This window comes from Catharus ustulatus, chromosome 4 (assembly GCF_009819885.2).
Source record: "Catharus ustulatus isolate bCatUst1 chromosome 4, bCatUst1.pri.v2, whole genome shotgun sequence".
NCBI classification, from domain to species: domain Eukaryota; kingdom Metazoa; phylum Chordata; class Aves; order Passeriformes; family Turdidae; genus Catharus; species Catharus ustulatus.
In genome coordinates, this window is record NC_046224.1 from 66,014,558 (window position 1) to 66,029,579 (window position 15,022).

The 15,022-nt window shown below is 34.5% G+C and overlaps 1 protein-coding gene across 31 annotated transcripts in view; it reads right to left on the bottom strand.

The window, feature by feature from the left end:
- Window positions 1–15,022, bottom strand: part of LOC116995037 (C2 domain-containing protein 5) — a 54,691-nt gene that overhangs the window by 10,125 nt on the left and 29,544 nt on the right. For 17 of the 31 annotated variants that reach the window (XM_033057311.2, XM_033057310.2, XM_042779172.1 and 14 more), the window contains 7 exons: window positions 8,931–9,045; window positions 7,149–7,244; window positions 5,212–5,403; window positions 4,330–4,516; window positions 3,887–4,051; window positions 3,421–3,561; window positions 1,644–1,707 (listed from right to left, as the gene is read on the bottom strand). In XM_033057311.2, the coding sequence (XP_032913202.1) occupies window positions 1,644–1,707; window positions 3,421–3,561; window positions 3,887–4,051; window positions 4,330–4,516; window positions 5,212–5,403; window positions 7,149–7,244; window positions 8,931–9,045 (960 nt within the window). Of the gene's footprint in view, window positions 1–1,643; window positions 1,708–3,420; window positions 3,562–3,886; window positions 4,052–4,329; window positions 4,517–5,211; window positions 5,404–7,055; window positions 7,245–8,930; window positions 9,046–15,022 lie in introns of all 31 variants that reach the window. The other 14 variants (XM_033057289.2, XM_033057303.2, XM_033057301.2 and 11 more) reach the window with 2 other exon arrangements.

Below are 15,022 nucleotides of genomic sequence, written 5' to 3' on the forward strand. Positions count from 1 at the left end.
TTTTGAGTATTGAATAATACACCAGAAATGAGACCAATATTCAAAAAGCAAATATAGAATTCCTGGGCCAACACCCCAAATCCACAACCAGTCCACCTATTTCTGTTAGATAAACTATGCACAAATGAGGAATTTTTTTAAAAAGGTGTGATATGAAAAGCTAAAAAGCCAACCTTTAATAGAGAGCACAGTAAAGGCTGTAAAGGAACTACTGTAGTGACTGAATGCAAATAAAAGTCAGAAGTATAATGACTAAAAGCAGAGTAAAGTCAGTTACTAACAGGAAATCAGCAATTTGGAAAGCCTGAAGATACAAATAAATAAGCAGAAAAGGTAGGTTCTACATAAAAGCACAGAATGAAAAGAAATTGTGTAGTAGCTTGCAGAAGGAATAAATATTAACAGACTGTCTCTCAGAACATCAAAAGCAGAAATTCTGTTGAAGAATCAAATAAGATTTAGAAAGGATATGCAGAAATAATAACATGAGAGCAGAAAAAATGCCTTTTTTTTATAGCAGTGCAGCAGAGCTTTCCATAACAGCAGTAAACCAATCCCTTGTTTATTTGTCTTGAACAAGTGAAGGAGATATTGACCAAAAAGACAAATGAAAAAGAAAGATTCTTATAAACCATGGAATAGGCAAAAGATCAAACAGCTAATTCACTCTGAGCTCTTAACTTACTCCACTACCAGAGAAGAACACTCTTTAATCTTCAAGTAATAAGGTGCTAAAGTGACTGGTCCTACTAATCTCCTCAGTACAGGTATCTCTATTACTGATCCACAGCAACTATTCCAGAAAAGGATGTTCATGAGGAGATGGAAAAACAAGAAAGTTCTCAATCAGCATACAGACAAAAGGCACCTGACTTATACCACCTACTCTGGACATCACCCCAACCTCCAACAATTTGGCAAGATCCTTCACCAAGTTCTCTTTTAAGAAACTAAGAATGAAGCATCATCAAATGAAATGGAAATACAAGATTAGAAAAGGAGGGACAAAAATGCTTAATTTTCACAGTGAAAACATCTGTAATTTTGGATTTTGTGCTTCAAACACATTCATAAATTATATGCAGAAGAGAATAAAACAAGATGATTGCTGATGGCCTTAATTTAGGGCAATAAAATCAACTGCAGTAGAATTAGATAATCAGTGAGGAAGAAAAGATTTGGGGATAGTAATAGATAACTACAAGGACAGTTCTGAGCTCGACACGCCTCACAATTATTAACATTAATATCAGTTATTAGGAAAGAAACTAAGACTTTCTCAGAAGAAACACAGCGAAATTCACAATGACATGAGGAAGGACAAGGACAAATCAAATGTCCAGAGCAATTTCTATATAATGGACAACTATATTTGCCTCTTATCCAGACCTGTCAGGGAAGGTATGACATATCTATACAATGATAAATAACATAAAGACAACTGATACCAGGCAATAATTAGTTCTCTATTCTACTTTAATTAACCTGGAACTTATAAATTCACAATTCAGTCTAAAAATCTTCAGAAACATTCATATTGTCACTTCTCTTTGAACTTTTAAAATAATTTTTAATAAAAATAGTCATATTTTGTCATTTTGCTGCCTACAGCATAAATTAGAACAATATCATTGTAACCATACCAGAAGGTGGTGGAACATCTGTCAGTAAAGAATGTACATCTTCCATTGCATCTGTGTCATCAATCTGCAAAAAGGGAATAAGTGAGAAAATCATGTTGCTGTGCCAGTAAGAAATTCCAGAAAGAAATAACATAACTGTTACTTCATTCAACCTTTAACACTCTTATCTGAGATCAGACTGAGAGCCCTGTAACCTTCTGTAAATAATTCTGGTGTGTCTTTTACATTCATCCTGTCTTATTGACCTGCAAGAGATCCAAATCTACCTCTAACTCCCAACATTCTCTCACCAAGTGTTTTAGAAATGGTTTATAATTTAACTCCACTATTGAAGGGTTTTCTGTCAAGTAATGTGTCTCCTTCTCACTCTCCATGTAAAAGGGGCTGTCTTTATTTTCTTCAAAAAACAACCCAAAAACTACAAAAAACCAACCCAGATATCTTTACCTCTCATAACTGCCTTCTCAGCCTCTTTCAGCATATCCCCATCACAATGAAATTTTTATTACTTTTTTTACATAGCTCCAGTGAACACTGATTCTACTCCAGAAAGCTTAGTCAGGAGTTTAACTAAATCTTCTGCAATATTGTTTCTGATATCCAATAATCATCAACCAATTATCCAATATCTCAAACAGACAGTAGTAAATGATTCCACAGATAAGTAATTTTTTTCTATTAATGCCTTAAAAAAATCCTCATTCTTTAACAACGGTATTCGACCCTTTTTGCAAAAGCACCAACCAATCTAAATTTATTATCCCAAACTCCCCCAACCCATTATTTTTTCACTCCCCTTTCAAATCTGTTTTCAAACAAACTGCTGTTGTAGTGCTCCCTCATTCTTCTTATCTACAACCTTTCTTCAAGATTACTTTCTATGAAGATGTGACTTGTGAAGATTAACAGAGCCTTAAATGTACCTTAGGCTGCAATTACAGGCTGTAGTTTGTAGCGGATTTTAGTCAGTGGTAGGTATTTGTATACTACCTGTATCTACAGGATGATCAAAACTCCAGCCCTTCTTTAATACCTGAAGTATTAGAGACTTCAAAATGGACAATGCTCAATCACATCTTTGAATTTTAGTGAATAGAGAGGTAAAAGAAATTTATGTCCTTTATCTGTAGGTATTGTTCTTTTTATTTGCAGTTGCAGAAAGAACTGGAAGGCATTGTCAGAAGTTGTGAATTCTTAAATTGTGAAAACCAATAGCTGAAATTCGGAAAATCTTCTTTTATGTGCTTGGGACATGCAGTTTTTTGAATGCTTTGAATACAATCCATTCTGGGCTGTAATTCTGCATATATATATGTATCTAATAATTCTGAATGTTTGTTTACAACAGTAAGAGCGCTGAAACAGGAAGAAAATACAATCTTCTAATTTGCTAAATATAAAGTATGGCAATACAGAACCTCAGTGTTTACAAAAATAGATCTAAAGTTTTTTATTAGTCTGATCTGCTACTTGAAGCAAGCAGACTGACATTTCTTAACAGCTCTTAATTATTATTCTAGAGATTGCTACACATTCATGAACAGCAGGGCAATTTTTTTTCAGATAGTCTGTAGACAGTTGTGCTTTAAGCGAATAGAGTGAGAAAAAGACAAAGCAAAATCTTAATAATCCATTTTTTCTGTTGGTACAGAAGGACAAAAATCATACACAATTTAGGAACTGTTCTTGAAGATTAGTGAGAAAACTTTTCTGGTTTTTTAAATATATATTTCAGGAGAAGGAACGTATGAACATGAGCAGTGAAAATGTTTATTACCTCCAAGACAAAAGCATCCTTCTTCCCATGTGAAAGGTCAAGCTCTGTAACTTCATCAGAGCTTTCTGACTGAGATCTCAATAGCCTGGAACGTTGTCTTGGCTCTGGAATGGGAGACCCAATAATTTCTTCTGGTAACTCCTAAAAGGAATGTAAGAATTAGCAGATGCTCTGCCCAGCTTAAAAATAATTAAACTCTACACAATTTGTTAACAATTCTAAGAGTCACATTATTCTTAAAATTATTCTACTAGGAAATATATCTAAATAATACCAAACTATGATTTGGTTATATGACTAAAGAGATCTGAAAATTCTGGCAGCTTTCCAAAATACAGTGAAAAAATTGTGTATCTCTATTTGTAAATAAACTTATGTTCTGAATGACTCAGTAAGAAAAAATGGATATACAGTGTATACATTTTAATCAGAACGTTTTATTTTTAAGAATAAAAGATTTACTTACTGGAGGATTAATCTCATAAAGTTCCTTGTTTTTTGCTATTGTATCATTTATTTTCTTTTGCATATGGGATATATGCTGATCATAGGTGGCATCATTTGGAGTCTTCCCAGCAATCTGAATACCTCCAGGTGTTGGCAAAGCTGCTAAATACACACCTGTTGCAGACTTTTTAAAAGTCACAAAGAAAAAGACAAGTGTATAAGCATGAACTCCTAATATATTCATATAAAGCTTTCCATAATGCTTATGCTAAAACAGCATTGTGACACAGAAATTACAGTAGCATGTCTGGCAAATAAATAAATGATTTTACAATAATTACAACACCTTGCTCTCAAAATGACACTTTAATGTGTGGTTACCCCAAATCCCATAACACCTGCATGTCTTCCAGAGAAAATACTGTAAGAAAGCAAAAGAACCCCAGAATGCCCTGTACTTACTGCCAAGCCCATCAGCATATTTTCCCCCACAGTGATCTGAATTCTCAGCCCAAAGAGGGCATTCATTCCTCTCAGCTTGAGTTTGTTCATCAGTTGTGTGTGCACTTCATACTCCATGAATGGCAAGAGATTACTGATAGAGGTTGCATTTGCTTCAGCCTGAGCTTTCTTCTTCAGACGGCACAACCTGACAACACAAACCAGCACAGAGTTTTAATGAATTTGTGAAGACTGAAAGGAATCACAAGGTATCTTGATTTTTTTTTCCTCATTGTATAACCTAATACAGCTTCTTTTCAATTATTTTAGATTGTTGCAACAGTAAAATAAAATGCCAGTTCTTTACAAGAACTGCTTGCAACAGTGTCATCTGAAAACTTCTATTTTCAGTTTTTCTTCTAGTAAGACTCCCAATGCAAACATTTATTTTTCTTGCTGCAAGCCTCCAACATTTCAGGCACAAGTACAGAAAATTACTACTGCAATTTCTGGTGGCAGAACTTTTAAAAATTCTATTAATACAGTTATTCAAGACACACATTGTAAGGAAGAAAAAAGCCCCCAAACCAAACCCAAATGCCCTCACAGCTAAAGCATTAACCATATTTGTCTGAAAGGAGAAAACAAAGAGCATAGCAATACTATCTCTGACTATACATTAGTTCATCTTCCACTCTCTGGGTTTAGTCCTACAAGCTGAAATTCAAAGCTCACACGAGTGCAATGGTATTTTCAGAGAGAAATTTTATTCAAGAACACATGCCTATTGTATGTTTTGTAATATAAGGTTTGATGACACATCGGAATTTAGCAACAGGAATTCTTTCTAAGATCTTCAAAACTTTACTAGACTAAATACTAAGGAAGTATTTTGACAGATACCTGGCTTGAATAAGACATCCCTTCCCAATAACTATTGCCTCCACAGGAAGGTCAATTGTGGTGAAAAGGACATCAGGAACTTTTTGCTTCCTGCAGTTGTAACAGTAAGTAAGGTGAGCAGGAAATGGCATGTTCAATTCATCATATGGAATATGGCAAAATCCACAACCTGGTGGTGAAGCTTCTTCAATCCTAAAAATACATTATGGATAGAATACTTAAAACATCTGCATCTTGTTCACCATGGTCAGTAAGTGCACATGTGTATAAACACCTACAGAGACCTACTTGAATCATACACCACAATTAAACTCTGCTCCATTATACCAATGTGACAAGTATTACAATATGTGAACTAAAAGAAGAAAAGGTTGCACACTACTTGCTAAAATGCTATCAATAAAACTTGCATTGAAACTTCTTATGTAGGGATTGAGAAAAAGGACATTCAGTGACCAACAATTCATATGAAACTGTAACATTACTGAACTGGCTTTAAGCAGTGTAACTTCTAAATATAATCCATGACAAAGAGTTGTACAAAGAATTTTCTGTACCAAACGAACCAAAAAAATCTCTTTTACACTCATTGTGTCCAAAACCCCATAACAGCAGAATACAAACTACATCATCCTTCTGAGAAGCAGCACAATATATATTAACATTGTGAGAAGAACTGCAATATTGTTTCTTTCCTGCATAAGGAATCAGGTAAAACTCATTATTTCCTTAGAACACAGTCTGTCTCCCCCATGAGCAATACCCAGGAATGACCACTATAAATATATGAACAGGGAAAGCACAGCCAACTGCAACAATGCAAATTTATACTGTGTCATTTAAACAATTCTTCTCAGTGATTTTGAAGAGGTGTGTAAGCAAATCTGACAGATTTAGAACAATAGTTATCATAAGAATACGGCAAATATATTTTGGGTTGAGTATGAGCTTTGTCTGTTTACCTGTTTTACCTCCCTCTGGCATTACTAATCTATGCCAAGACTCTTTGTAGCACCAAAATACATATTTTCATAAAAGTGCTATTTTCTTTGTATTATGAACATGATATTTCTTTCTCTCTGTCATATAGTGATTACAAAAACAAGTATTTTAGTTCTGGCTACAGTTTTTTAAACTCTATGCAAACCAGAAGACAATGGTTTTGCTAACAATGTAAAAGAATCATAAATAATACTAAGTTGACTGGTTTATTATGGAAAAAGCAATGCATGCGTAATAAATAGCCTTGCTTACAACTATAATAATCCCTTGAAATATTTGATTAATATCCTGATGAATAAATGATAAATTGCATTAATGCAATATGCCTTAATTCATCTTTTCTTTGCCAAAAACAACTTTGTGGCAATAGTTGTTCTTCAAATTTTATTCGCAAGAGCAGAAACAAAGGGAAACTTCATGTTTGGCCTTCAGTCTCATGATTTTGTTCACCAACTTCAACAAACACATATCCATTTTGGAAAAATCTGGCATCATATTTGTTTTATAACCAAGCTATTTTATCTCCTACTCATAAATAGCATTGAATGGAGCATATATACATATATTACAGACATAGCCACTTTTGGCTTATGTAAGTTATCAAATATCTGTCATTTTTTATTGTGCGAGACAAAATTGAGAAAAGAGACCTGAGGAGCAGCTAAGGAAAAAACTGAGTTATCTGTGTTAGTAGTCAAATGTGTTACCTTATTGAGACTGTTAGAAATAAAAACAGAGTATCTAATTTGGCGCAGAGTTCCATTACTCCTGTGGTGGTGGTTGTTAGTGAAAAGCAGTAAAGTGGTTGGTCCCGCATCCTGCACTGTAACACTGTAACCTACCCTAATAGAGAAGAACTATCTTGGCTCTGAGGAAAAAAATCAACCTCTCCCTTCTCTGACCCTATGGAAAAGAAGCCAGGCTGCCATGACAACCTTTGTTCCAAACAGCCTTCCATGGTGCCATCCTGAAGGAACCTAGGGTTCAGTACAGCTGCTGTGCCAGATGCGGACAAAATACAGACCTCTTCACTATAAGAGAAAAAAATAACAACAGAGTGAATTCCTACTACATAGTGAGTGCTTTTATATAAAATTATCAGATTAAAAAGCTAATACAAATCTCAGTGAAGTTCAACATCACCACTACTTTAGTGCACTTGTGCAATTTTATCCATTAAAACTACAATCAACCCTCTTCTCGTATTTAAACCATAACCACTGCATAAGTACAAGATGAAGAAGGATTGAACAGAAAGACTTAAGAACTTTGCTTCATGTTACAAATAATACAACAGAAAGGCTAACCAGATATAAGTATGGTTTTCAGTTCTATGGTTAACAATGGAAAGAAATACAGCAAACCAAACAAACATTAAATAAAAACAAGGCATAAAATGTTTTACCAAAGTAAAAGGGAAGTTGAGAGCTTCAGTATTTTATTAATACTCAATTTTCAAAATGAAGTTAGAACCCAACACCGACAAGGGTGCTTCTTGAAGGATAAAAAGTGGCAAACCAGTAAAATTTTACTAGGAAGAACTACAATAATGGTACATTTTGCATGTAAAGAAACCTTAGGATTTAGTGGAGTTGAAGCTCTCAGAATGACCACAGAGCGTTTAATAATTCTCAAGTTGTTAAACAAGAAACAAACCTCTAGTATTCAGTATAAAATACTATACTGAAAAAAAAACCAAGAAAATCTTCCCCACATTTTCTAGAATGATACACGTCTTTTTTAAATTTGTTGTTTCTCTTTCCACAATAATTTTTCATACATAACATATCTGGCAGACCAGTACTTACACACAAAAGCTTGTGCTTTAAGCATGGAATAAAGCTGAACTGGCAATAAATATGGGAATTCCAGTAATTTTTTAATCAATAATCAAACAGTACTACATTAAATTCCTTTAGAGAAATGCAAGCATCAAATAACCCCATAACTGATTGCCTGTCTATGTTCTGTACATTCTTAACTACCCATAGTTAAGGTAGAAAAGATAATACAAACTTACATGCTTTTTACAAGGAGAGTGACAAGCAAAGGAATAAATGCTTCATTTTGGTGTGTTCATCCCTCAGTGATGGTGCTATTGAGGTAAATACGGCAAACCAAAATTTTCCAACTTCTCTCCTTAAAACGCAACTCTTTAGTGCTTTTACTTTAAAATATTTAGGCAAAATCAAGTTGAAAGAAAATAATTTCAGATGTTTGAATTTGCTCGTTACTTCCCAAATGCAATTCAAAATATTGAACCGGAGTAATTATCTGATTAATATCATCAGACACACCTGGCTCCAGGGAGAGCTTTTTCTGGGCCTTTAATGTGAAGTTTTCTATTCAAGTTCTGGTCTGCCAGTTGTTATCCAATAATGAAACTCCAATACATATACTTTTAGGAACAGCCTTAATTATTTAGGTAGATTAGGTTTAGAAAACTTCATGGATAAATTAATATTGTTACTACAAAACAAACTGAAGCTTCAGTTTAAAAGAAAAAATGGTAATGCTCATTAGAAAAAGCTTAAAACCCAGATGTAAACATATAAAAACCACCCATTTTGAAATTTCAAAATCTCACTTTAACTCTGTAAAGCAGTTATAGAATAGACAGCACCAACAACTGCACTGGAATAGTTAATTTTTAATCCACTGATGATGAAATACGTTTTCTGTGGCATTTTGAAAATCAAATCATCATCATGATTTACCAAATGCTGGTTGATTCACTGTAGCCCACTACAGCATGACAACCCAATGCTTTGGCATGGGATTTTATTTCTTGTCTGATTTCTGCCCACCAGGCATCTCGTGTCTCTGGTTCATCTGAAAGACAAAGTATAAATCAGTTCACTATTCTGCACTATGCTGACACAAAGCTTCATGCAATTAATCTGAAAAGCTGAGTTTTTCATATTCAAGTGCTTTGAATATGCACACTTTATTTCCTTCCTATACATCATACTTCAAGGAAACACTAATGGGACTTTTTCACTAATTATCTTGTTTCTCCCCATGTGAGCAGGTTCTCACAAGTTACTGCATTCTTGTTGCTCTCCATATGACAGATAACACCAAAATACTGTAGATACTGTCCCAATCTCTATTCATTTTTAGTTCCCAACCACATTCTCAGCTTCCAACAACACAAGAGCAGTGTAACTTGCAACAAAGCATCACAGATACTCTGTAACACTGAAAAACGAAGAGTAATGAAACAGTATTTGTAGCAGTAAACTAGTATTTTACTTTGCTGTACAATCAATATCTTTGAAATAACCTAATAGTTTTTCCTGCTGGAAGCAGTTCTCTCTGTTAACCAGAGTTCAAAAGTATTTGTTCAAAACTGTATCACTAATCAGACAGTTCTGTGGTACTTCTAACTGTGAGAAGCCAGAGGGATTTGAAACTACTCCAACATTTACAATATGAAGAAGTACAGGATCTATGTTGCCAGTGGTTTATTGCTTCAGTATCCTGGAAACTGTACCTTCCCTCCATGCCCATGAATGGATTCAAATTACCTTTATTGTCCTCAAAGTTATATAAATATATCCTGCCTGCTTTTCTTGAAAACTATAAGATATAAAAATACAAAAAAAGTGTGCTGCTAGAATAAGTTCATGCAATCCATTTATTTTAACTGCTCAGCAGTTAGTTCCCCTAACTAAAGCTCTTGTCTTGCAGGCTTTTTACATATGGAGCCAACAAATACTGAATTTACCACTAGAATTTGTCAGCTGTTTCTTCTCTCAAAACTTACCTGTTTCAATGAATGTAGTTGGCAACTGTGTTAATTGTTGATACAAAAAGGGAAAACCACTAACAAACAGTCTGCACTTAGATATTTACCAAGGGTTCTGAGTAGAGAGATTCTCATGGAATTTCCCTGAAATTAACTGAAATTAGCACAGATACAAACTTCTGGCCACTGAGTTCTCCTTGCTGAATCATAATTTAAATATCAAGGTCAAATCCTGAAATTTATTTGGAACCTATTTCGTATTACCAGGAATATTTATCAACACAGTGTATGATAACCACATTATCATACACTTAGTTCTCTGACAACATGACAAACAAAAATGCAAGATGCAGATACACACATAATTTAAAAGCTACTGAAACAGAAATATTGCAAAATAAGATGTATTCATTCATGACTTTACCTCAACTTTGCATTTAGAACTAGGATTTTATTTTTTTAAACTAAACTAATTATAATTTTCTAATAAGAAGGAAGAGCACAGAGGTCTGTATATTCAATTATCCTAACTTTAGATGGCAATGCTTGTGTAACTCACAGCATTACACTGACCAGCAGCAGCCTGGTCAGACTGAAGTTTATTCAACCTTTGCTTTGAAGAAATGAACACTGAACAGAAAAAAACTTAAAGTGAGAGATCATAGGAATGTTCTCTGTAATCAACAAAAATGTACATGTTAGGACACAAAAGAAGCGATTTCTATGAACTGTATCAATCATGTTCTGTTATATGCAAGTCCACTTTAGCAGGTTGCAGTGCATTACTGGCAGAATCTTGAGGTGCTGCACTTAACTCTCAGTGTGAAAACACTGTTTAAACTCTCTCAGCGACTAGGAAAATAAATGCTTAAGGTGATACTCAGCAATCCTGACTCAGACTCCTGGAGCACCTCTTCTCAGCTTTGGAAACTCAGATTCCTATAGAAATAATCCATCACAACACAGGGTTGGAGCTCCCCAGCTCAGCTCTCTGAACCATTTGTGGTACAAAAAGTGGGAAATGTCTTCTCTTTGCACATATACCTCTGGACAAAGGCTGCTTCTGCTGCCACCAGGTAACAGCAGTAGCGGTAGTTGAATCAAAGGGGAATCTTTGGAAAAGGCCAGGCTATAACATCTGACGAATTCAGAGTGTATGAACACGTGAGACCACAAGCACATCCTGTGGAAGTTCTCTCCTAACTCTTTTTGGTGAAATGGACAAGGATCTTGGGAGCAATTCTTCTTTCGCCTCCTGTCATGGGCCAGAGATTGTTTTTATAAGCAATGTGCTTCTCCCTATAGATGAAAAGTCTGAGGTAGCAGCAAAAGTGGTTCTCTGACCATGCAGAAAAACACAGCTCAATGAGACTGAAGGCAGCTGGTCACAAACACTAAATAAACAGTCACACAAATTGTTGTACTTCACAGAAAAGCACCGGCAAAGAACTAGCCTTTTTTCTAGGCAAAAAGCACCAATTTTCAAAGCAGTAATTTTTTACACTTTTTGGTTTCATGTGGCAAAAACTACTTCTACTTATCACCAGTGACATTCCTATGTCAATGTGCAAGAAAAGTCAGAATGAGGATTTGAGAGTTAGCAACAAGTGAAGTGACAGAAGATGAACACAAAATGTGCTGTGAAATAAAAAGATTGATAAAGACAAGAATGACATTGAAAAGGAATGTAGCCACAGTGAAAACTGAAACGGCATGAGATGTTGAAAGGAAATATGGATCCTTGAAGTGTACCTAAAATATAGAAATAGTGACGGGTCCCCAAATTCTATGCAAACATTTAGCTTTCCTCCACAAAAATTTACAGTTTAAACTGTTGAAGTTAAGAGACTTAACAATTTTCTTACCTAACATCTACAAGAATACCTTACCATTATGGCAAACATATTGTTGTGAAGTTGCTCAATACTGTGACTTTCTAAAACAACATTTAACCCTTTATTCTAAGAATCCGTTCAATATCCACACTAACAAAACTATTAACTATAGAAATGAAATGGATCATTTTCACTCTTATTAGAAGTAAAAAGTATTTTCCAGCCACTGTCTTCAGTGTTAACAGGATCACACCCAATATCTTTCAAAGAATCCAACAATTTCTTATTGCACAAGAACAAATATTTCTATAAGAGTCATGCATAAACAACTGTAAAGAAGACTGGGACCTCTGCTTGACTATATTTTATTCCAGAAAGAGGATATGTTTAGATATAAATACTGCACATTCACAGTTAACATGAACTTACCTTTGCATATTAAAACACAAAATAATTGTCTACAATTAAAATCAAACACCATGACATTGCAATAATAAGTTGATACAAAACACTGAATGTAGTGCAATGTGTAGCATTCATATTGTTCTGACAAATATTTTCACAAGCAGCCTTTTTTGACACATGAGCCACACAATTTCACATGGGGATGCTGTCGTAGCATTTACAAGTTTAGTAAAGCTAAGGATTTACATAAACAATTAGAGGAGATAGGGAAGCAGGATGGCATGTGTCCAGCACACTCCATGAGAGTGCCTGTCGGTTTTTTTTGCTAAGGCAAAAGCTTAAGAACTAAGGGTTTGCAAAGCAGATTCAGCAGACAAGAGCCAGAAACGGTGGGTATTTTGGCGCATGCTTGGATCAGGTGACAGTACAGACTGAAAACTATGGCAGCTCACTGAAATGGTTACAGAAAGTAATGGCCCTGGATTCTAGGTGGAAGCAAAAAGGCAAGCATACAGAGCACTCAGTCACAAGCTTTTCTAGCAAATGTACCGAGTAGTTTGGACCAAGGTTTTTCTACAACTTTAAGCAGGAAAGTTTGCAGGAAATTCCACTGCTAATTATGCCCTCTTTGTGGGAAACCAATGGCTGAATATTAAACTTGCTTTCTTAATGTTTCCAAATTGGCAGGATATTTATAATCAAGTGGAAACAAAACACACTGTTTCTAAAATTGAGGACTTGAGAAACAATGTTGTCAACACTACAATGTTCCACCAAAATTGTGCCAAGTCAAACCTCCTCCAACTGAATCTTTCCTAATTTATTTTATTCAGCAGTTTTGTAAGACACAAACTTCTGTACCTAGAACATTCTTTGATTTAGCTCTACACACCACCATGTCACCAATCTCCTTTAAAATGCAAGGTTTAACTGTACTATCCATGGGACAATATCCTGCATTTCACCTAGATACTCACTTTCTGATTCATAAGAAGTAACACCCTTCCCAAGTTATTTCCTAGTAGTTCACTTTTACAATTTAGTCAGATTTAGCCTTGAAGATTTAGCCAGAAGCTGCATTTTGCTAGTCTATACAGATTTTTTAAAACTGAAGACAGATTAAGAAGAATGGCCTCTTGATGACATGGTTCATCCCCAAAAGTTGTTGCATCCTTAAAGCTGAATCTTTAGACATCCTGAGGCAATTACTCCAAAGCTGAACTGATTAATTTCAACCAATTTTACATTGTATAATTTAGTAAATATTTACATGTACAACAATAGTCTGACAGGAGGAGGACAATCATCCAAGGAAAATTTTCACAAACTATAAATGACTCATTGTTCTGTTGTTTCAAAAATGGCAATGGAGGCTAATAATTCTTTCAGATCAATCACTGAATCTTTCATTAGGCAAAGCCATTATCCACACGTCCAATATTCCCTTATTTTTGTATCTTCTTCATGAAATATCTACTAAGATCTTATACAGAAAGAAATGTGGTATTTTTCTGTCGGTTTGACTGGTTGGATTTTTAACAGACACCTTTGTTAGGTTTATAAGCAACCTTCCCTGGACTTTGAAACTTCATTAAATCCTTTCTGGTTATCCCATCAACATTGATACTATCAATTTCCTAAAATATTTAGATACATATATAAATATCTAAAATATTAAGATACAAATATCTACAACTCAATAACTGTACAGAAACACAAATCCTCTGGCATAAAGATTGACGCAAAATTCACACAGCAAATAACTAAACCTACAGCAGATTAACCTAAAACTTTCAAAAAAGTTTCCAAGGCACTCCATCCTTGTTTAAAAATACTACTACCTATAGTCATCTTTAAGACTAAAAGATGTGCAAATGCAAATTTTGTTACAGAAAGTGAAGGAAGTAGATTATAGGGATATATCAAAGGAAAACTAGGATAACACTAAACTAGCAGGAAACAGTGTAACCACACCCAAAGAGAAAAGGCACACTTACTCTTACAAAGTTAAACTCCAAATAAAACATTCAGCCTGCAAAATATTATTGATAACCAAGATGGAGAAGCCAGAAGGGTTGTTCCCCTTATGGCTTAATACAGCCACAACAGTAGCTATAATTTTTTCTTTTAATTGTGGATGAAAGTCTGATAGGAAGAGTACGAGTTGAAAAAAATATAATCTAAAAAAAAATAAACCTTGCAATAAAGTCAAAGTAGCAGTAATAATTTAGTGTAGAGATAAAAGAAAACCACGTAATATAACTTAATTAAAGTGAAAATTATGATGTCAAAATATAAGGCATTTGAAAAAAAATACATTCAGAATATATTAAAAATTAAACTATTAAATGACACTTTGAAATACTTAAAAATGAAGGTTTAAATTGGATCATACTTAGAACTACAAAAGCTCAAAAATACTGCACAAAAATTAGAAAACATTAAATATAGGAAATAAATTTGCCTCTGGAAAATCAGTTCCATGAATAAATATGTGCCTTTGTTACTTCAGCTTTCAGTGATTATTTCAGTCATTCATCCTAGAATGGTGACTCATTAGGTAATAAAGAAACTACTTATTCTATTTTATGTCTCTGTTGCTTTGTCACCTTGGCACAATAAATACAACCTACTTAAAAACATGAACAATCTTCAAAGAAAAGTTTCAAATGACTACAACAAAGCGGCTGTTCGGGTACACTATGCTGTAACAAGACAAGGCTTTCTAAACCACATTTTATCTATTTTATTGCTGCAGGGCAGGGATGGCATTATTTGGTACAAAACAACACTGTCTCTGAATTTCCTATTCCTTGTT